The 24,320-nt window shown below is 40.3% G+C and overlaps 1 protein-coding gene across 1 annotated transcript in view; it reads left to right on the top strand.

Annotated features, from left to right (window-relative positions):
- GALNT9 (polypeptide N-acetylgalactosaminyltransferase 9) overlaps window positions 1–24,320 on the top strand; it is a 229,669-nt gene that overhangs the window by 116,498 nt on the left and 88,851 nt on the right. The window contains exons 5-6 of the mRNA XM_069964032.1: window positions 618–815; window positions 19,553–19,670. Coding sequence (XP_069820133.1) covers window positions 618–815; window positions 19,553–19,670 — 316 coding nt within the window. The remainder of the gene's footprint in view (window positions 1–617; window positions 816–19,552; window positions 19,671–24,320) is intronic.

The following is a 24,320-nucleotide window of genomic DNA, read 5'->3' as shown; positions in this document are numbered from 1 at the left end:
ATACTGTATATATATATATATATATATTTTTTTTTTTTTGTTATTTTATGTCAGAGTTTTAATGTACAGTATATGTTATATTATTGCAAATGTTTTATTTTTGCCCATGTAGCCAAATGAGGTCATGTTTTTTGCGGGAAAACTTTTTATTGCCGCCATTTTCAGATTCTTACAACTTATTGATAAATTTTTGTTAACTCTTTATTGGAGGGATAATAGAAAAGTGTCATTTATTTTTATATTAGTAAACATAAAAATAACATTAAAAATGTATTCTCTGGGTCACTACGGTTACAACGATAGCAAATTTGTATTATATATATACTGTATATATATATATATATATATATATATTTTTTTTTTTTTTTTTTTGTTATTTTATGTCAGAGTTTTAATGTACAGTATATGTTATATTATTGCAAAGTCACAATGTCCAGTGTACTTATACTGACTGTTAGTCGGTTTTCTCTATAAATCTTTATTTTATTTTTTTTTGCTAGTGAAAAAAAACAAGAGAATGCATTAGATTCCACTAAAAGAAACACCTTTGATGCAAACGAATACATAAAAAGAGGAAGATAATAACTTAGTCTTTCTGAAATATCTTCTATGTGCAGGGCTGAGCCTGTTATCACAAGGATCAAAGAAGACCGACGGCGAATCATTCTACCAGCAATCGACAATATCAAATACAACACATTTGAGGTGCAGCAATATGCTAATGCTGCTCATGGATATAACTGGGGCTTATGGTGCATGTACATCACCCCTCCTCAGGACTGGCTAGAGAAAGGAGACGAGTCTGCTCCAATCAGGTAAGCTAAAATGACCTTCTTGGGACAATGTTAAGCTTCACCAATTTAAAAAAAAAAAAAAAAAAAAAAACATTTAAAAAAAAATTCACTGAGCTCAGGGAGATCAGTGGAAAAAAAATTCAATTGAGTACTCACTCAAGAGTCTCCATTGATACATTGCCCCCTATGAATTTAAATATGCAAAAAAGGGGTCTGTGGAGCCTCAGTTGTGAGTCTCAAAACACGGGAATAGTCAGATATCACTCCAGGAAAGGAAGCCTGTTGCCAAGGGGGGGCCTCCTAGTGGGAGATCACCAAACCACCTGGATATGTAACCCCTCAAGTCCCACTCGGTTGTGAGTATTGGAACATAAATAGGGAAATACCAGGGTGGCCCCTTTTGCGTCAAAGTCACAACTGAGGTAGACTTTGAAGTAAAGGGGCCACCTTGGCATTTCCCTATTAATGTTCCAATTCTCTCAACCGAGTGGGACTTAAGGGGTTACGTGGTTTGGTGATCTCCCCACTGGGAGTCACTTCCTTGGCAATAAGTTTTCCTTCCCTGGAGGGATATCTGGCTATTCCCGTGTTTTAATACTCGCAACTGAGGCTCTGTTTTTTTTTTCTGCATATTTAAAAAAAAAAACTCTTTAGCATGCATTTCATGTATAACTGTTTTCGCTTGCAAACATTGCATTTCGTTATAAAATTATAGCGTAGAAACAGTAGACATTATTCTTTCATTGCTGTCAATTTCCATATTTCGTTCAATGATGTAACATAAAAATACCAAATAGCTTTTTTAGGCTAGGTTCACTGTAAAATAAAAGCTAAAAATTATTAATTTTGAGCGAAAATAAAACAACATGTGAACAAATAAAAAATAACAAAAAAAAAAAAAAAAAAAAACTGCTGTATTTTGCAAAAGCAGGTGGTAAATAATGAGCATGTTCATTATTTGAGTGTTTGTAATCAGTTACTGATGTTATTCATTACGGTGTTTGCGCTGCCGTCCAGTTTCTCTGAAGCCTGTGTCAGCATACCTGTATTATTCAGAAGCTGCTTGAGTGACAGTTGTTTTTATAAGAAATATACTGTATACCTGGCGGTGCTGGGCTGGAACAGCTCCCACTGAGCTTACATGTGTCTCCAGGGACAATCCAAGGAGACTTGTGTAAGGTCAGAGGGAGAGAGGGAATAAAGCAAACTAACCGCTCCCCGAGGTCTTGACCACCCAACTGGTGTCTCTACCCAGCCCACGCTCATATACTGTAGCTGAGAGCGGTGGTCGGGAACCTAGGCAACAAGCTGTTAACTATACAGAGACACCAAACCTGAAAGGAAAGCAAATATGTTAATGTGATTCATTAGCAAAATCTCTTTGTTTTGCATTCCCTTTCACTTAAAAAAAGGTTAGGTGATGGTAATACCCCTTTAAAAAAAAATGTGGCAAAGATGCAGTATCCTGCTGAAAGAAGACAATGCCATTTTGGAATACTGCTGCCATAAAGCAGTGTACTTTACTGTACTTGGTCTGTAGTATTTAGTTAAGTGGCACATATCCTTATAAATACTTAGATAACCCAACAGAGCAGGCCCAGAACTTCACACCGCCTTCACTATCTTGCCTTTTCCATAGTGGAATATGGTGCCGGATCTCCCTAGGTAAGCGTTGCACATGCACCCTGCTGACCACATGATGTAAAAGAGAACATGATTTATCAGACAAGGCGACTTTCTTCCATAGCTCTATGGTACAGCCCTACATCTCATATGCCCAGTCTTGCAGTAGTGGACGGTTATGCTGCCCCATACACAGCAAGCAATGATGCACTGTGTGTTCTGCCATCTGTCTATTATAGCCAGCCTTAACGTACAAGTCTAGAGTACATCGAGCCCATTCGACAAAGATCGGTGCAGGAAGATGCAGCTCATACTCGGTGGTGCAGCAACTGTCCGTTATCCAGAAAATCCCATGCATCAGCCCTGTTCTTTTTTTTTTTTAAGGGCCTGTGTACAGAACTTTCTTGGTGATGGGCGGCCACCTTGGAGGCTGTACTGCCCTGTGTGAGTTGTGTCTACCTGCATCAATCTTTGCAGAATTGTTGTGATCGAGGCCTCTGGTGGAAATGAGCAAATGCTGTGTTTTCATGCTTGTTTTAAAATCCGGGAATATATCAGAATAAAGAAATCTTTTTGCTTATTTCTACACTGCTGGATTATTCAACGCTCGGATCTTTGCAGAATTGGTGGAAGACGACCGTAGACTTTACATTTTCAGCAGCTTTGTGCTATTACAGCTATTCTGTGGAATGGGACCAGATGGGTTAGTCTTCACTGGCCATGAGTATTGACCATTTTTTGCCTTTTTTGTTATGTGTGTGTTGCGGATAACTCCTGTTGGCTTGCACTCCATCCATCTCCTGTGGGTGTTTTAGGCCAGTTTAACACGTAAAGGAGATTTTACTACAGCTTTGTTGGCTGTTAAAAATTGTCTCCTTAGGCATTGGTTGGACCCCGTGACGCCAGCAATTTCTGAAGTAATAGATCAGTTGAGAACACTCCTTCACATAGATCGTCTGGATACGTTGCGCTCTATGGGAAAGATTACAAAACAGTTCTTCCACAAATGGAGACCTTTCATAGAAAAAATATCTACCCCTGATGAAAGGAAGGAGATTATGTTGCAGTTCAGAGCGTCGGAATGGTACTGCACTGAGGATCTTAAAGGCACATTGGGTGTTTTGAGGATCTCCTAAGTGTTATTTGTTGGTTCGGCCGGCTCTTTGTTTTCGTGTTGTCTTTGTTGTTGTTTGTGTCTTGTCTGGTTTTGTGTTTGTGATTTTGGTTTGTTTAAGTAATGGATGTGGTAGTCCTGTGTCTGTTGCTGATCCATTGGCCTTCTGGATGTTTTAGGTTGGTGCCCTACTGTTGGTGGGGACACGGTTTTTGATGTTATCTTTTGACATGCCAATGCTAGGGGGCAAGTCTTGGTATGAGGGCCCTCACCTCTTTTATGCCGACATCCCGCTCCTCTATGTTGAGGTTGACCTCGAGAGACACAATGAGTAGGGGTGGATACAATGTGGAGGGGGTCTGAAAATGTGTTTCTTTGGGGAGACTACGGGGATCAGCAGGGTGGGGGTCCAACTATAGACTATTTTTGATGTATATCCCCTGATAGTATCATATGTTGATGTTGCAGCCTTTGTACCCTTACTGTGAGTTGTAAAAACTAATAAAAAACTATTGTTTGAAAAAAAAAAAAAAGGAGATTTTACACTGCAAATTTGCAGAGAAATCCACTGCCGATCCCTTGCCTGTAATTTTCCATGAGAAAACATACTCGCAACGGGATTGACATCCCCTCTGCCAGTATGGAAGTTACAGCCCCATTAAATCCAACCATCCCCCCCCCCCCCCCCCCGCCGGCTGGAGCATACTGTACGTGCTCTACACTCCGGCTTGCGTCGGAGTTCCCAGCTGGACGTCCAGCTCACCCAATCAGTGCACTGCCCCGCTGGCCACAGCTACTGATTGGCTGAGTGGGACATCCAGATGCCAGGAGCCTCCGAAGCAAGCCAGAGCGCAGAGCGGGAAATGTATGCTCTGGCCAGTGGGGGGGTTAAAGGGGCTGTCACTTACTTGCAGCGGGAGTGAAATTTGCTGCGGATCTGTTACAAGTGAAACTGGCCTTAAACAGAGTTCAGTTGAATCCTTTATGTCTAGTTTTGTAGGATTATAGCCCAAGAGAGGCCAGTGTTAGGAACCATCTCTCTGAGGTCACCTTAATGTAGTGAGATGGTACTCTCTATTTGATCAAATGGTTTACTAAGAAACTAATTTTTTTAAATAATATCATTTGTACGATGGAGGGAGTATATACAGTCCTGGCACTTGCAGGGTACTCATAACCCTGTAGGCGGTTTACAGATTGTCCATCGTTGGGAGGTACTGACCGCTGCATACACAGAACCCAGTCATCTAGCCATCACAATGTGCCCTTTATCAAACTGGCTCGTATTATTATGCATAGCAATTTCTCTCTTTACAACACATCACCTTCAAGCGCTGACAATTCATTTGCTGCCTATCACATCCCACGTTTTGGCAGGTGTCATTGTCTTGAGATAATCAATGTTATTCACTTCACCTGTCACTCGTTTTAATAGTATGGCTCTTCGGTGTATATTAAAACACCAAGTTTTCAGAGGTGGAGAATTAACTTATCACCAGAACTAATTTTAAAAGCCTGAAAAGTTCAAGAAACCCTAGAAAAATATTCCAATTGCTTGCAGTGAAAGCACTTTCACTTGTTTATGTTATACGGCAAAGGATGTATCATACAGTGACTCTTAATATGAGTACAGAGACATAAATGTCACCGTTAAAGTCCAGATTTGCCCTCTAAGGAAGCGTTATATTGATTCACTTAACAGTTGGTGCCTAAACAATGCACATTACTCTGATTCATTACAAACAGACCAGACATTCCATTCTTATTCTCTGCACATAACCATAGGCCAAGTATTGTTTGGAGACACCACCGCCTGCCTGAGCATTGTGGGATTTAGTGCCTAACAAGGACTGGAGATCAAGAAACCCTGGGAAATAAAAAGAATTTCATTAACTCATTAAATATAAAATGCAGAACTGGTAGAGCCAGAGACCTACCCCCAAAATAAGATCTAGTTTAATTTTTGCAGGCTTTTTTTGAGTAGGCTTAAAATGACTCTGTACTCACAATCTGCCCACGCCAAACCACTTGTACTGTCAGATAGCTGTTTTTATCCAAGATGTGTTCTGGGGTCAATTCGGCAGGTGATGCAGTTATGCAGGTATTGTCCTTCAAAATAATTTTTAAACTTGCAGCCCTGTGCCAACCTGACGTGGCCTAGAGTGTCTGTGCATTAGGCTGGCACAACCTCTCTGTCCCTCCTCCCCGCCCTCCTCATCATTAGGAATGCTCCAGGCAGGTATTTTCCCATTGTGTGAATACTGCACATGGGCTGGATCGCTAAGGCACCTGTGCAGTTTTCACTGCAGAGGAATAGGAAAAATCCTGCCAGTGGCATTCCTCATGGTGAAGAGGGTGGGAAGGAGGGACGGAGGGGTGGTGCAAGGTTAGGGCACAGATAATCTAGGCCACGGCAGTTTGGCACAGGGCTGCAAGTTTAACCCCTTAGCGACCCATGACGTATCTGATACATCATGGTGCCGCTGGGGGTGTTCAGAGCGGGACCATAGCAATCTATGACCGATCTCATCGATCTTTGCTGTGTATATACACAGCATTGATCTCTATGAGAGATCATTGCTGTTTATATACAAGTCCCCCAGGGGGACTTCTAGTTACAGTAAAAATAAAAGTAAAAATGTTTTTTAATTAATAAAAAATCCCCTCCCCTATTAAAAGTCCAAATCACCCCCCTTTTCCCATTCTATAAATATAAATAAATAAATAAACAAATAAACAAACATGTTTGGTATCGCCGCGTGCGTAATTGCCCGAACTATTAATTAATCCCAGTCCCGATCTCGCACGGTAAACGGCGTAAGCGCCAAAAAATTCCTAAGTGCAAAATTGCGCATTTTTGGTCGCATCAAATCCAGAAAAAATTTAATAAAAAGTGATCAAAAAGTCATTTATGCGCAATCAAGGTACTGATAGAAAGAACACATCATGGCGCAAAAATGACACCTCAAACAGCCCCATAGACCAAAGGATAAAAGTGCTGTAAGTCTGGGAATGGAGCGATTTTAAGGAACATATATTTGTTAACAATGGTTTGAATTTTTTACTAACCATCAGATAATATAAAAGTTATACATGTTACATATCGTTGTAATTGTAACGACTTGAGGAACATGCATAACCAGTCAGTTTTACCATAGGGCGAACGGCCTAAATGCAGAACTCCCTGAAATCAAAACAAATTCCTTTTTTTTTTTTCAATTTGACAGCGCCAATGATTTTTTTCCGGTTTCGCAGCATATGTTATGGAAAAATAATGCCTTTCATTGCAAAGTACAATTGGTTTCGCAAAAAATAAGCGCTCATATACGTCTCTAGGTGAAAAAATGCAGGCGCTATGGGCTTCAAAACATAAAGTGGAAACAGCAAAAGTGCAAAAACGAAATTGGCTTTGACCTTAAGGGGTTAAAAGTAGTTTTTTAGGACAATAACTGCATCACCTGCCGAATGGACCCCAGGACAGATCTGAAGGTACAAGTAGTTGGGGGGGGGGGGGGGGGGGAGGGGCAGATTGTGGGTACAGAGTTGCTTTAAAATATACTACTCAATAAATAAGCCCTAGTGTCAGGAACTACCTTGCCCGGCTCCAGCGGCGTCTCCTTCCAGCTCGGCTCCGGCGGTCGGCTCGGGAGCGCGCCGCTGCTCCGCCCGCCGGAGCCGAGTGACGTCACGGAGACCCGACGGCATCCCTAGCAACCGGGGACGCCGTGGTGTCACGTGACTGTCAGCCGGCCGGTCGGCACGCAGCTGCTGTGTTTTGCACTCAGGCTGAGTGACAGGTCGCCCGGCCACTCAGCCTGCAGTGCACCAGCTGCAGTGAGACTGGACTCAGGAGGCCGGACCAATCAGCCTCTGGTCCGGGCTCCTGGTCCAGTATAAAGTTTCAGTATTGCCAGCAGGTTATCGCTGGCTATTAGTTCTACTAGTCCCAGCTCCCCTGCTCCTTCCCAGCGTTCCCTGTCCTAATTCCCTTCTGCCTGTTTTCTCGTGTTCTTGACCCTCCGCCTGACCTGTGATTATTCTTTGCTTGCCGATTCTGTACTGCGTTGCCCGTGTGGTTTGACCTGGCTTTGTTCACTACTCTCTATTGTGTTTTGTCCGTCAGTCGTGTTTTGTGTCCCACGTATTCAGTACAGGGAATGTCTTCGTGGTTGTCCGCGACCGCTAGGGCCCACTGTCTGGTCGTGTTTGTTTCCGTTGACACCTAGTTAGTCAGCTGACCAGATCCCTGACACTGAGTGACTCAGTGTCAGCCAATCAGTGCCAAGCTTGTTATACTTCGACCCCACCCGCTCAACACAAGCTGCAGGGGAGGCAGGAGAGGTAAGAAGATGCACAGTAAGGTAAAGCGAGTATGGGGGGACAGCGGACAAGTGGGCCAACTACAAAGGGGGGAGGGAGGTATAAACTATGGGGACTATCTGCAGGGGGGTAATGTATACATTATGGGACAACAACTACAGGGTGGGGTATACAGTATGGCAGCCCTTTCTGCAGAGGGGATGAATACAGTTTGGGGGGGAAGAACTAAAGAAGAGTGAGGGAGGTATACAGTATGGAGAGACTTACTGCAGAGAGGGATGTACAGTATATAGTATGGGGAGAGGGCTACAGAGAGGGAAGGGAATGTACAATATGAAGGCCTAACTACAGGGGAACGTACAGTATAGCAGCCTAACAGCATTAGGACATACAGTATGGCAGCTATCTACCATATACCAGTTGTAGTGGGAAGGAGGTTCTTCTACTTAATGGCTGGAGTTCCCAATAGCAAGACAAACAGTACCTTGTTCTTTGCATACAAAGATACCCATACAATGATATTAAGTATATGTGACCACTGGCAGGGGACATGTTAGGTGGATTTTCCAAGGGGAAGTCAAAGGAAAACAAGGGGTGCTATACCATCCATATAAAAGCTATATACAGATCTAGAAACGAGGATTTTTTTTTTTTTATTTATGATTGAAAAATTGATCTGTTATATATAATCTAATAGAATATTTAACCCCTTCAAGATAGAGCCCATTGATGCACGGATGTCCGGGCTAAATTAATGCAATGTTCCTCCCCGCCTTCTAAGAGCCATAGAGTTTTTATTTTTCCACCTACATAGCTGGTTGGGGAGTCATTTTTTGCGCCATGATCTCTAGTTTTTATTTATATATATATATATTTATATATATATTTTTTTTTTTTACTTTTGTTCATGCGGTTCACCGTTCGGGAACAGTAATGTTATATTTTTATAGATTGGACAATTCCGCTCGCTACAATGTATAATATGTTTATTTATTTTTTATAATGGGCAAGAGGGGATTTTAAACTTTTATTGAAGGGTTTTATAAGGGTTTTTTAAAAACTTTTTTATTGCACTTTTTTAACACTTTTTTTCACTTGAACACATCAATAGAATTCATATTTTCGATTGTCATCTATAGGTAGCTACTCTGTAAGTCAATGGCTATTGTCATCTATAGGTAGCTACTCCGTAAGTCAATGGCTATTGTCATCTATAGGTAGCTACTCCGTAAGTCAATGTCAGTTCTATTAAAGATCCTTGAAACATGACAGAGGATGAAAGAGCTTGTTTACATACTTTTTACCCAGGAAACGTTGTTTGTAAGACTTTCTACATAAGCCGTATCTCTAGAGAATGAATTCCTTCCATTAGTTAATAGAATGTGTTGCTGCATGATTGTAGACCAGAGGCAAAAAAAAAAAATAATAATAATAATAATAATAATAATGTTCTAGTGTGTTGGGAATACAGAGACAGTCCACAGATTAAAGTGGTTGTCCGAGGTTCTGTATTTTTTTATAATTACCTCTCCACACTCCCCCGGTGTCCTCTTGGTGTTGCCAGTGTCCCCCGCTGACTGCAGTGCCTCCACTTCTGAGACAAATTTGTATCTGGAGTGATGATTGCTATGCCTATGGCATAGCAATCATCAGTGTATAAAATGAAAATAATGAATGTACAAGTCCCCCAAAGGGACTTAAAATGTATAAAGAAAAAAGTTAAAATCACTAACACGCTGCCCCAAAACCCCTCCCCCAATAAAAGTTTAAATCCCTCCCCTTTCCCATTAAATAAATAAAACATATAAAAAAAAATAAACATATAATATACTGTAGCGTCATTGCGAACGGTGAACAGCGTAGACGAAAAGAGGGAAAAAAGTGCGCGGATTACCGATTTTATGTTACGTTTATATATTTAAAAAAATTATAAAAAGTGATCAAAACGTCCGATCTTCACAAATATGGTAGTAATAAAAACTAGATATCATGAAAGAAAAAATGGCACCCCATACAGCCCCGTAGGTGAAAAAATAAAACCGTTATAAGCGTCACAATAGGCCCATTTTATTAGTAATTAATTTATTAAAAAAAAGGATTTCATAAAAAAAAATATATAACATTAGAGACTCTGTGTAACCTGCATATGGTTGTGTTTGGGCTGACCTATAGAATAATTGTATCATGTCGCTTTTACCATATAGTGTATTACGTAGACGCAGGAACCCCAAAAAAGTTACCATATTGCATTCTTTTTTACGATTTCACCTATTTATATCTTCATAAATAATATATTTGGAATTCCATCATACATGTTATGGTAAAATGAAAGACGCCGTTACAAAGTACAACTATTCCTGTAACAAATAAGCCCTTACATGGCCTTGTAGATAGAAAACTTAAAGTGCTAGAGCTCTTAGAAGGGGAGGAGGGAAAAACGAAAGCGCAAAGATCTAAATTTGCGCGGTTCACTGGGTCATTTTGGGCCTGGTCCTCAAAGGGTTAAAGCGAATCTACCATGGGTAAATCACTTTTCTAATATTTACATGGATAGAGCAACACGAGTGCGGGGATGCCGGTGCCACGGTCCTTCTTCAGAACAACGGCCCAGTTCCCGTATAAGGCACCGTTCTATTCTCAGGCCCCGGCCAAGGGTAAAGCACTGGAGCCAGCTGGCCATCCCCGGCACTGCTCTATCCATGTAAATATCAGAGAAGCGAGGTCAGGTGGTAAATTCGCTTTTAAGATGAAAAAACAGTGAAGGTCGTAAATTTGATCCATACTGTTCCTTACATCCTGCGATCTTTGACAAGAACACACATTGCTGGCTCAGAATGTGCTCTGCATTCTGTAATGGTGGATGTTATCTGTTTTGGCTACCACTGCGACAAACGCACACTCCCCCTAGTGGTGGCTGCAAGCAGCCAGAATTTAATCGATTTACTCTATGGCTATAAAGTAAAGTAAGCTATTAAAGTACAGTACATTATCCATGTCTTGAAGTGAGTAAGCACTGCCATTGATCACGGTACTGCCATTAGGTTTGACAGCTTATATAATGTTCTTACTTTGGAATACTACATATCTTTTACAAAAAAAAAAAACTAATAAATGCAATTTTATGTTTACCAACTTACTGACTTATGCCAGAGAAGAATGGGATATATTGTGATTTTTTTTCCTGTGTGAATATTCTACATTTGGAGATAATGGATATCACAGTGGTTTATTAAAGTCGCATTACCTTATCATTGCCTTACAAAGAATTTTCACTAGAATATCCTTTTATCCTTGGAAAGAAGTCGTAATGATCACATTTCAGTAACTGTTCTTTAGGGGTGGCACAATATGTTACAAAAAAAAAGTAATAACGCTGTATATTGAGACAATAAGCAGAATCATTACTATGGAAGTAATATACCCAATATGCAGGAAACAATAAGAATCCAATCACCACAGACAGAAAGAATCCTAGGAACATTAAATCATAATCCTAAAAAACTTTGGAAAGATAAACACTTCAACAGCTATACTGAAAGTGCCATATGTCTCCAACACGGAAAAAAGATCATATATGAAGTGAAAACTGCTTAGAATAAAAGCCTCATTGGTGACTTTTGAGTCAGTATAAAATCCAGGGTAAGGCCATGTTCACACAACGTAAGTTAAGTATTAATAACAGCCGTTGTTGCCGATTTGCAACACGGCCATGAATTATACTTAAAGGGGTTGGCCACTTTATAGTAAAATAGGTCAGGGTACAGTATTATTAGGTGTACTCACTGTATATACTGACAGCAGCTCCCTGTGTACTCACTGTATATACTGACAACAGCTCCTTGTGTACTCACTGTATATACTGACAGCCTCTCCCTGTGTACTCACTGTATATACTGACAGCAGCTCCCTGTGTACTCACTGTATATACTGACAGCAGCTCCCTGTGTACTCACTGTATATACTGACAGCTGCTCCCTGTGTACTCTCTGTATATACTGACAGCTGCTCCCTGTGTACTCACTGTATATACTGACAACAGCTCCTTGTGTACTCACTGTATATACTGACAGCCGCTCCCTGTGTACTCACTGTATATACTGACAGCAGCTCCCTGTGTACTCACTGTATATACTGACAGCAGCTGCCTGTACTCATTGTATATACTGACAACAGCTCCTTGTGTACTCACTATATATACTGGCAACAGCTCCTTGTGTACTCACTATATATATTGACAACAGTTCGCTGTGTACCTCATAGAGCTAAAATCAGACTCCCCTCCTCCAGGCTGGGCTGCCCTGCTTTCTTTTGTTTCTGTCCATAAAATGGCCGACATGGAGGAGCATGTGACCATGCCCCGCCCCCCTGTGTCCTCCATAGACATATACAGGCTCAGTGGTGGACATTGGGAGGCGGGGCATGGTCACATGCTCCTCTGTCGGCCATTTTATGGACAGAAACAAAACAAGGCAGGACAGCCCAGCCTGGAGGAGGGGAGTCTGATATTAGCTCTATGAGGTACACAGGGAGCTGCAGTCAGTATACAGTGAGTACACTTACTAATAATGTATACTGAACTATTCTACTATAAAGTGGACAACCCCTTTAACTTAATATATATAATAATATAAAAAAAACAAGGGGGGAGGGGGGCATTGATGGCAAAGCAATATGTTACCAAACCAGCAATTTCAATCTGCAAACCTAATGACCATCCTCCATAGTGCATTTTATTTAGTCCTCACCAAGAGCTTCTTCATGGAGCCTTATGCTGACCCATTAAGATCCTCACTCCACCTTGTAAAAGAGAGAACCATGGTTTGCTTTGTTCTTCCCTACATGACACACTATGACCCCATGGTTGTACTAATTTTTGCCATGGGTGTAGGAAGGCCTAGTTGCTTTACACCTCTGCAAATGTCAATTGTTTATTTTACCTCTCAAGCTTCATTGACATCATCTTAAAATCCAGTGGTGCTTGTCTAAAGGCACCCATACATTTATACCTTTGTTGGCCATACTCACCAATTGTCGTGGATTCAGTCTTCAGAATATGGTGTTTGGGGCTCTCTTTTTAACGTCCACCGACAGATAATATTGGTGAAGATAGGGGTGAGGCGTAATGGAAAATCACCACTCAACCCATTTGTTCTTGAAGAGATAAGCCGCAGTCAGGGAAGTCTGGTTACAGAGAGAACACAGGAATATTAGTTGTACATTTTTAGTTGTTTATATCACATCATTTATTGGGCAGATGTTTATATCACATATAAAATATATAAAGACAAATTGAAAAGATGTTGAGATTAACAGTTTTAGTTTTTTTTATGTTTACCTTAACATTATACATATGGCCAAATTATGGTCCATGCTAATATTTGTTTTTTTCGCCCGGTCCTTACACACTTGCACACTTACACAAGGAAAGGCATCTGTTCCTCATTCAGGATGTATATAAACGGAGAGCAATTAACTTAGGCTAATTATATTATGCATATGCATTAAGTATGCATGGTTACCAGGAGACAATGCTCTTTATTATGTAACAATTCAGTCGGTATAATGTCACTGTGTGGTTACAGAGGTTTCGATGATTTGTGACAGGAGAGTTGACCGTAGAATGCAAGCACCTCCAGGATTCTCTGCTACTGAGCTCAGCTACTATATTGACACGCAGCAGCTGTATACATGCACAGTGAGTGGACACACTTAGTGGCCATTTGTATAATATTGATATAAACATAGAAAACTTTTAAAAAATAAAGCTCGCATATGCAAAACTGCTTGCGATCAAAAGCATTTTATATGACAGTGCTTCTTTAAAACTAAAGTGTCTTTTACATTGGGTGATTATCAGCCAAACGGACTATAGCAAGAAAGCCAGCAGTCAATGAACTAGCAATTATTCCTTTATGGGCTAACACCCCTTTATATACATACACAGTCAAACAAATGCAAGCCTGCATGTGTTTTCAGAGGGGAGAGGGAGTACGCCTCCTGTCTCCTAATATCTTCTTTTGAGAGGAGTTAGGAGGCCCCCACACATATTAGCTGGTAGACTGCACCCACAAAAATATGCAGGTTTTGCTGGCATTAATCTAATGTATATACTGTAGGTGTTTAGCTGTTTTAGTGCAGCTCAGCAAGTTCACTCATCATACTTACCTGTCCGTGCTTCCCTGGTGTCCTCCACTGATCCCTGACTGAGATGATTGTGACAGCCCGCTCAACCAATCACTGACTGACAGGATGGGACAGAGCTGTGGCCAATGATTGGCTGACACAGGCTGTTACGCTTATCTCAGAAGTGACAGCCTGCTCAGCCAATCATTAGCCACGGCGGTTTCCCATCTCAGTCTGTGATCGGCTGAGCAGGCTGGAGGCAGTCAGTTGGAGACACCGCAAACCCAGAGTAGGTCACCAGGGGAGCACAGATAGGTGAGCATACTTTTTTTTTTCTTATTTTCTACGTGTATTAAACCTTGCGGCCGCCATCTTTACGAACACATTACAAACTTTGCAAACAGTTTGGTACCAAGCCAAACATTTTGCAAAGTTCATAACAAATCTCAGTTCATAAGATTCTGTTCACTCATCTCTAGTCCCAAGCCTCACCCTACCTGTATAAATCATATACTTGTAAACAATAAAATTCTTTCTAGACTCGGTATCTCTTTAGTTTGCTTAAAGCGACTCTGTACCCACAATCTGTCACCCTCAAAACCACTTGTACCTTCGGATAGCTGCTTTCAATCCAAGATCTGTCCTGGGGTCCGTTCGGCAGGTGATGCTGTTATTGTCCTATAAAACTACTTTTAAACTTTTAGCCCTGTGTCAAATTGGCGTGGCCTAGAGTGTCTGTGCCCTATGCCTGCACTGCCTCTCCCTGCCCTCTTCACCATTAGCAATGCTAAGGCAGGATTTCTCCTATTCATCACTTGTCTAAACACTGCACAGGTGCCTTAATGATCCAACACATGTGCAGACAAGTGATGATTAGGAGAAATCCTGTCTGGGACATTCCTAAAGATGAAGGAGGAGGGACAGAGAGGTTTCACAGGCCTAGCGCAGAGACACTCTAGGCCACGCCAATTTGGCACAGGGCTGCAATCTTAAAGTTGTTTTTTAGGACAATAACTGCATCACCTGCCGAACAGACCCCAGGACAGATCTTGGATTTAAAGCAGCTATCCGAAGGTACAAGTGGTTTGGGAGGGCAAATTGTGGGTATAGTATCGCTCTAAGCAATTAGGATGTGAAATGGCATCACATTAATTTCGCAGTATTTTACACTTCTACAATTATATCTATCAAAAAAAAAAATATTTAAAAATGACAGTTTTTCAATAACATTGTGTATATCACTCTTAAGTACATTGATTCTGCTTATCAGGGCTAAACTGATGTGAACCAGCTGAAGAATAACAAGAAAGTAACAATAATTCATTGTGGAGGACTGCCAAAGCTCCCAACTAAAGATATGAGAAACAATAATCTTACACCCACGTAGGAATTATTCACAGTATTATTAAACGTGTTTACACCAAGAATATAATGGAACTCCTACACCCTAGTATTGTAGAGTAGAAACTCATCTGCCGTGTATAACAACCAGCGTTAAGTGGATGGGCAGTCTCACGCCTGCCTGCCATTCATCACCATTGCCAGTCAATAAACAAGCATTATCTTTTGTTTACACCAAGATTCATGAGAAATCTGAATTTACTGGTTTATCCCACACGTTCATTTTGTTGCAAACGTTTTTTATCTCAAATGTACCGAATCAGCACTTCTCTATATGGATGAAGCATATATCATCTTTCCTTTGCATCTGTTTGTTTAATGATTCTAAGATTCTAATGATATTGTACAGAGAAATTTCCAGAAAGAGTATTGTCCAGATTCTTCGTGATATAGTAAAGGGGTTGTCCAGGGAAAAAAATATTTCTTTCAAATCAACAGGTGTCAAAAAGTTTTATAGCTTTGTAATTTACTTCTATTTAAAAATCTCAAGTCTTCCCACTTATCAGCTGCTGTATGTCCTGCAGGAAGTGTTGTTTATTTACATTCAGAAACAGTGCTCTCTGCTGACATCTCTGGTCGAGTCAGGAACTGTCCAGAGCAGGAGAGTTTTTCTATGGGGATTTGGTGCTGCTCTGGACGGTTCCTGACTCGGCCAGAGACGTCAGCAGAGAGCGCTGTTTCTGACTGCAAATAAAAAAAAAAAACATTTCCTGCAAGACATTTAGTAGCTTATAAGTATGGGAAGACTTAAGATTTTTTAAATAGAAGTTAATTACAAATCTATATAACTTTTTGACACCAGTTGATTTGAAAGAACGTTTTTTTTTTTTCTTGCTGGACAACCCCTTTAAGTAAGTCCTAAAAATTGCAATGGTTATATTACTGTGAGGTCAAAAGATAAGCTGGGATACTATAGTAGTACTATTCATCTTCATATTAAAAATTAAACAATGCAATTTGATCATCAAATTGAAACAGTGATGAAAAATAGATATCATGGTATAGAATCAGCAATACAATCTGTATGACTTGTATTAGGTGTACTTTGTATTTTAGAGTTAAAGTATTAAGGTTTGTATAGGATATTAAAAAAAACTTTTATTTCCGTTAAAGCTGTACAGTGTCAGCCAATAGAATCATTAAAAATTAAAAGTCCTGACATATGCTTAATATATATATAGAAAAGTGCTGATATATATAGAAAAGTGCTGTTGTGGTATAATACATAGGCTGAAGAACAAAAAAGAGAACAAAGGGGTGCTATATGCACAGTAAATCCTTAAAGCTTACCTGTTGCAAAAAAAAAAAAAATCAAGAAATCTGCAGGGGTTGTGATCGCAAGCAGTTTTGCTATATACTCACTATATTTATTTATTTTTATTTTTTAGTTTACGTATACATTTGGCCAAACTGTGCTCCATGGTCCCTCCGTGACTATATTTGGTCCCTCTCTGTTCAAAAGAAGATATCAAATACAGGAAATCCCAGTCCTTTGTGCACTCATGCAAGGAAAGATACCTGTTTATCATGCAGGTTGTAGATCAACTGAGGGCAATTAACTTAGGCCAATTATATCATTAACTTTTGATAATTATATTATAAGCTATGCTTGGTTACCAGGAAACAATGCTCTTTGTTATGCAACAATTCAGTCTGTATAATGTCTCTGTGTGGTTACAGAGGTTTTGGTGCTGTGTGACAGGAGAGCTGACCATACAATGTGAGCACACCCAGGATTCTCAGCTACTGAATGTAGACACACAGCAGCTGTACACATGTGCAGTGAAGGGAGACACCTAGTGGCCAAATGTATAACATTGATTTAAAACAAAAAAACATAATAATAATAATAAAGCGAGTATATTGCAAAACTGCTTGTAATCACAACCCCTGTTGATTTCTTAAAAAAAATACTTTTTAAGTATGGGGCAATTACAGAAAAAGTAACGTAGCCTTAAACCAATGACCCAATCATGCAGTAGTTTAGAACTCTTTTTAGGGTAGGTACCCCTTTAATTTGAATCGATGGATACTGTAGGAAAAAATCGGTCTGTCTAAGCCTTCTATTTCCATCAGTTCTTTAAATAGTTAAACTTTGACCTTGAATCTTTGATCTAAGTATTATCAAGCTCCTAGATGGAATAACATGATTTATTACAAAACTAACAGAGTACTAGAACGAATTAGTCCTGAATTGACTAGGGACCACATGGATGCCAGACACACATTACATCAATAGCTTTTTCTCATCAGAAATTCACATCCCATAGTGGATATGTGTTTAAAAAAAGCCTTGCTTACAGGAAGTCAGAATTAAAGCACATCTGCCTCCCCTAGTCCTATAATGAATTGTATATTACTCAATTGACAACATGACTTAGAAGATAGCAATGTGACCTTGACAAAGGTCAAGAGTTGATGCAGTGCATTTCCATCAATATTATGGTAGAATATAAAAAATTATTGTAGACTGTCCATATCCCAGGAGATACTTCACTTATGCTGCTCGGATGCTGCTGGAATAACTGACGGCTGTCAGTTATAACTTCGTAAAAAGAAAAAAAAAACTATTTTTTTTGTATATTTTGTTCTGTTCCTTCAGGGGATCTTTAAATGAAATATACAAAAATTAGAACAAAAAAAAAAATGTAATCGCTTTATGCTAAATACATAGAAATGAGGCAGGGAATACTGGGAAATTGCAAGTATTCCCTGTCTCAGTTGTGATGTGTTGTGCATAAAGTTAATATATTTTTTAATATAATTTTTGTATTTTCTCTTTAAACATCCCCTGAATGAATGAAATAAACAAAAAAAAAATTCAAAAAAGGAAATTTTAATTCTGATCATTTACCCAGGACAAAATTTCCCTATGTTAACCAGGCACTCTCCGCTCTCGAGTAGTAGGCGCCTAGTAAAATGCTTGAGTCTCCCAATAATTTAAATAGGGTTCATTACTCGAGTCATATATTCGAGCATTGAGAAATGTAACGAGGACTTGAGTATTTTACTACTCGCTCAATTCTAGTATGCATAATTTTTTTAATGTTTTCCCTCCATAGAAAACCCCTTTAATCTCATGGCTTATGGTTATAGTGGATCCTTTTGTGTTATCCTTTCAAACAGATATCAATGAATCCGTTTTTGTTGGGGGAATGGTATTTTAGATGGCAAGAAATATTTGAAACCCTAATGAATATTTGAAATATTTGAAACCCTAATGAAATAAACATAATGGGATCCAAAAAAATGCCATCAAATGCAATTATTTTAAAGATCAGTGGGTTAATATGTAAAATGATAATGTGTAAACGCATATCGAGGGGTTCTTATAACAGCAAGCAATTATCAGCCGTATTTGACCGATTATTTGCCTTTACGGTTGATAATCGCTTGGTTAAAGCGTCATTGTCACATCAGAAAACTTTTGACATCTCATAGAGACGTGCCAAAAGTTTTGATCGGTCCGGGTTCACACCCATACCGATCGGGAGTTAGAGCCAAGAGAAGACACACTGCAGCACGTCCTCTGCCGGCTCTGTGTCACGTGATCAGTCAGACTTATCAGTCGGTTTCCATAGAGCTTCATTTTAAGTCTGACTGATCACATGGCACAGAGCGGGAGTGGATGTGTTGCAGTGCATCTCCCGGCTCTAACTCCTGATCGGTACGGGTCTGAACACTTATTTGATGTCAGAGTCCTGGTCAGGGGCATGATTGGACCAGTCCTCTGGCATCCAGACCACCCAGATCCCAGGCTAATAGGAAGAAGTGAGACTGCCGCCTGCAGCCTGGAAGAAGGTCAGCAAGAGAAATAGACGGGTGTGGTAGAATCCAATCAGCACTGCAAGGAAAAAGAATTGAGCTGTGTTCAGACCAGTACAAGACAACGGGCTGGGATGTTACAAGATCATGTTTATATAGGGACGAACTCTACTGAATATGCTGTATTACAACCGACTCAATAAAAAATACTGTCGTTGAATTATTAAACAATTCATGTGGCGTCAAATATGTACACAAGAGGATACTGAGCCGTAATCCTTCCCAGACTCCAAGCATTATCGTTATTTATTTTAACAACTTAATTCGTTTTTTAGCAAGCAATAAAGTTGAGACTAAGAAGCCGAAAATCCGACCCTTATGTTTGTATACTAACTCTTTGTGTTCTTCCCAGAACCCCGGCAATGATTGGCTGTTCCTTTGTGGTGGATCGAGCATACTTTGGAGATATTGGGCTGCTGGATCCTGGCATGGAGGTGTACGGAGGAGAAAATATCGAGCTTGGCATGAGAGTAAGTTTTAATGCAGTGTCATTTGTGAGATCCCATTTTTTAAGTGCATGCATTGTACTCGGTAAAATATGGGCGTAATGACTGAGTGCAATGGACAGATTCCAGGTGTGATATAAAACTCACCTCAGGCAGCTTGACAATGCTCAATTTATAGCCGGGCAGAGTTTCTCGAGTTACTAAATACTACCGTAGATTGGGCTTGGACTAAATGCCCAATGATGAAAGGGAAGAGATCAACATGCATCCCTGATACCACTCACTGAACACTGTTAGGAAATTTGGATTTTTCAAAAATAAATACTGTTTATTTTTCTATTGCTGCACCATTTCTTATGTCCAATAATAAAGCTTAAAGGGGTTGTTCACCAAAATTTTTGTCTTTCAAGCCAACTGTTGCCAGAAAGTGCCAGAGATTTGTAATTTACTTCTATAAAAAAAAAAATCTCCAGTCTTCCAGTAATTATCAGTTGCTGTATGTGCTGCAGGAAGTGGTGTATTCTTTCCAGTCTGACACAGTGCTCTCTGCTGCCACCTCTGTCCATGTCAGGAACTCTCTAGAGCAGTAGCAAATCCCTATAGAAAACTTCTCCTGTTCTCCATACTGGAAAGAATAACACTCCCTGCAGGACATACAGCAGCTGATAAGTACTGGAAGACTGGAATTTTTTCAATAAAAGTAAATTACAAATCTCTGGCACTTTCTGACACCAGAATTTTTTAACTACTCCTTTAAGCCCTTATAATTGTACAGCCAAATGCATAATGTGCTCAGAGGCTAGGGGATGTATTTAATAATAAACTTGCTATTCTCACCTTCTCCAATGCCTCACAACTTCTGTGCCAGCCCTCTCGCTTCTCCACTGGTCTGCCATCCTGACCCCTCAGGGCCTGCCCGCATAGCCATCCATTGGTCCTAGACTGATCAGGTAGATCCTGTGGGAATAGGATGGCACACAAGCCAGAAGAAGGGAAAACCAGTGGGAGGCGGCACGGCAGCTGTGGTGCACCAGAGGAGATTAGCATAGCATGGTTATTATTTTTTCTACAATCTACACCCTGGAGGCTAATTTCCTTTTTGTCTTGACAAAGCCTTTTACATTTAAACATAGTTAGGCAGCTCACATACATCACCAGGCATACAGCACTTGTCTCTTTCCGACAGCTCCATAGAGAATGAATGGAGCTGCGTGTCACACGCCGACATGCAGCTCCAGTCAAGATAAAGAAGCTGGGGCGCCAATTTAGAAATCCACGGGGGGGTATTGAGGTTGCACCCCCCCCCCCCCCCCCTTGTGATCCTATACTTGTCCAAGTAAGGGACAAGTAAGGTTAAATTGGAAAACTCCTTTAATCATAGACCCGCAGCTCCATTCATGACAAAGGAGCCGGGATACAATCTAGAAATCAGTTCAATTGGAGTGCTATCCGAACCCATATGACTTTTTTTTTAGAAATCCAGAACTTGCTTCCCTCTGAAGGAAAATGTTCTCTTTGCCGCTTGTTGTCTTCATGTCCCAGAATTCTTTGACTTTCTGCCATATTTCCAAACTCTTCTTGAACCACTAAAACTATAATAGCTATTTTCTCTTCCTTCCTATTTTCTTAATGTGAACGAAAAAAAAAAAGATGTAGTTAAAGGTTGGCAATAATTAAGCTTCAGCCTTAATAATATGGTTCTAAGGGTAATAAAACAAATTGTAGAGCTCAGGGCCAGAGCGTCACTTTGTGTTTTAAAGAATCTTTCCCACATCAATGATTTCTTCTAGTATATACAGGGCAGGGAATACTGTAGATCCCGACAATCCCCCAAAGTGTCATGATTGAGAAATAGAAGTGGTAGGTAAAGAGTAGTCATATAATGGCACTACATTATGTAAAGTGCTATAATAAATTAAGACAATGGTGTAAGTCAATCAACAATGTACAAGAGGCACAATCTTCTGCTGTGGTATATACCGCTTCAGAAAATGTCAATAAAAGCCTAAGGACAAGAAGTTTACTTCTGCAGTATACAGCTATGACTATTACTGAGCTTTCCACTACTTACATTGAACATGTTCCTATGAGGCCACAAGCACCCAACTTCTTTTTTGCCTATTTGATGACCGTAATATTGGACAGCCATCATTTTGCACCCAAATAAGTTCCATTATTTTAAAGTGTCACTGTAGTTTACTTTTTTTTTTTTTGCAGAAATCAATAGTACAGGTGATTTTAGGAAACTTTGTAATTGGGTTTATTAGCTGGAAAATGCATTTTTATCATGAAAAAGCAGTTTGAAGCTTCCCCCCTCCCCTGCCCCCCGTCTTCATGGTTCTCTTATGGAGAGGGGAGGGGTTGAGAGAGATAAGGCACCAAAACAGGACAACAAAGAGTTAATTTACAGTTACATCACTGGCTATCTCCTCTGAAGTCAGCACTGACCTCTCTAACCTCTGAATACCGGCTTTCGCAAAGGTCCCACTGTGTAATCCTTTGTTCTCTGCTCTCTGCTGCCGACTTATCTCTACTCCTTCCTCCTCCCCTCTCCATAGGTTACACAGGGTCCAACTGATGTAAAAGAGTCGAGATTTCCTGATAATGAGCAGTGGATGAGAGAGAGGAGCGGAGGGGGGGACCTTGGGAAAGGCTTTTTGAATGCAGATAATGGCATATTTGCCTAATAAACCCAATTACAAAGTTTCTTAAAATCGCCTGTACTATTGATTTCTGATTTGGGTGCACAATGACGGCCATCAAACAAAACAGCTGCTAAACAGCCAAAAAAAGATGTTGTGTGGCCGTGGCCTGAGATTGTGTCCGCACACAGTAAAAGTATGGCAATATTTTAAATGTAGTATTGTGCTCCATTGAACTCAATAGGAAATTGGGCAGCAGTGCACAGACAGTATAGACCTCCACAGAGAGTTTAGTGGAAGATGTTACTGGAGGCAACTGAGTGCGAAGTGTCACTTGCGTTATTTCAGGAGACCTCCATGCTCGTTTTCCCACTGGACTTGAGTACTAGCCATACTTTTTGAATTGGTAGGGACAACATAAGGATTTCTACAAATGGCTTTTACCCTATGTACTGTATGCTATAAGGAAGGGTTATAAACTATTTTTTGTGAATGATCAATAACTAAAAAAAAAGTTTTTCAAAAAGTGTGTTTGGAGGCTAAAGCCGCCTTTATATGTAGGTGCATAAAAATAGGTTTCTTTTTATTCTATATCATACATACAGATATAGCTGTCACTCATGGGACCACCCACTGGACTCCTAAGAGCATAACAATTAATGATTTAGGTGAAGAAAAATCCATATTAAACTGAATGTTTTTTATTAAATTATACATGAATTTTCTTATTAACTCCTGATGTATAACACGCTGTTGGCAGAACAGAATTTCAAAGGTCCCTTTAAGTACTAAGGGGGACTTAAAATACTAAGGTGTAAAGGTGTAAAGTGGCCCTGGGTGTCAGGTGTGTCGGTTAGCACAGTGCGGCAGCAACTAGAGGTCTCTACCGACTGCAGCTCCACCAATATCATGGCACTGCAGAGGAGAGGTTGGAGCTTTTCCCTACCAGAAAGATTTTAGTTTTGATTAGGGATAGATAGATAGATAGATAGATAGATAGATAGATAGATAGATTGATAGACAGACAGATAGATAGGAAGGAGATAGATAGATAGATAGATTTCCCTGCAGTGCCTAGTGGCAAATGAAGCTATTTAAAGTCACTCTGTACCCACAATCTGCCCCCCACCCCCCATAAAAAAATAAATAAAATTGTACCGTCAGATAGCTGCTTTTAATCCAAGATCTGTCCTGGGGTCCGTTCAGCAGCTGATGCAGCTATTGTCCAAAAAAGCTACTTTTAAAATTGCAGATCTTTGTTAAACTGGCGTGGCCTAGATTGTCTGTGCCCTAGGCCTGCAACGCCTCTGCGTCCCTCCTCCCCGCCCTCTCATCATTAGGAATGCCACTGGGCAGGATTTCTCCAAATCACCACTTGAACCCTGCCCATTTGCCTTAACGATCCAACACATGTGCAGCGTTCAGACAAGTAATGAATAGGAGAAATCCTTCTGAGGCATTCCTAATAATGAGAAGGGAGGAGGGACATAGAGGCGTCGCAGGCCTAGGGCACAGATACTCTAGACCACACCAATTTGACACAGGGCTGCAAGTTTAAAAGTTGTTTTTTAGGACAATAACTGCATCACCTGCCAAAAGGACCCCAGGACAGATTTTGAATTAAAAGCAGCTATCTGGCGGTAGAAGGGGCTTGTGGGGGAAAGATTATGTGTACAGAGTCGCTTTAATATGACAGGTTCCCTTTTCAATGATTATGCCCTCTATGTTGTTATCAGCTATGACATATGAATGCGATGCTATGATATCATTTCTGCGCCCTCTTGGTCAAGGCCAACGGTTGTTCCCTCCTAACTATATCAGTTTCCTATTATAAAATAAGCTACATTTCACACAGAATTTTCTTCTATCCAAACCAATTCCATGATCATCAAACATTAATCGCTGTCAGTTTCAAAGCATTGCTTAATCCAATATCAAAGTCATCTGCAGACTCCAGATGGGCGGAATGTTCTGCAACTTAGCAGATCAGGATCCCTGAGCCCATGGCATGAGCAGCTGGTCTGGAGAGTGA

Source organism: Dendropsophus ebraccatus, chromosome 3, assembly GCF_027789765.1.
Source record: "Dendropsophus ebraccatus isolate aDenEbr1 chromosome 3, aDenEbr1.pat, whole genome shotgun sequence".
Classification (NCBI taxonomy): Eukaryota; Metazoa; Chordata; class Amphibia; order Anura; family Hylidae; genus Dendropsophus; species Dendropsophus ebraccatus.
The sequence above is the reverse complement of the archived record's forward strand: the minus strand, read 5'-3'. Positions and strand labels throughout refer to the sequence as shown.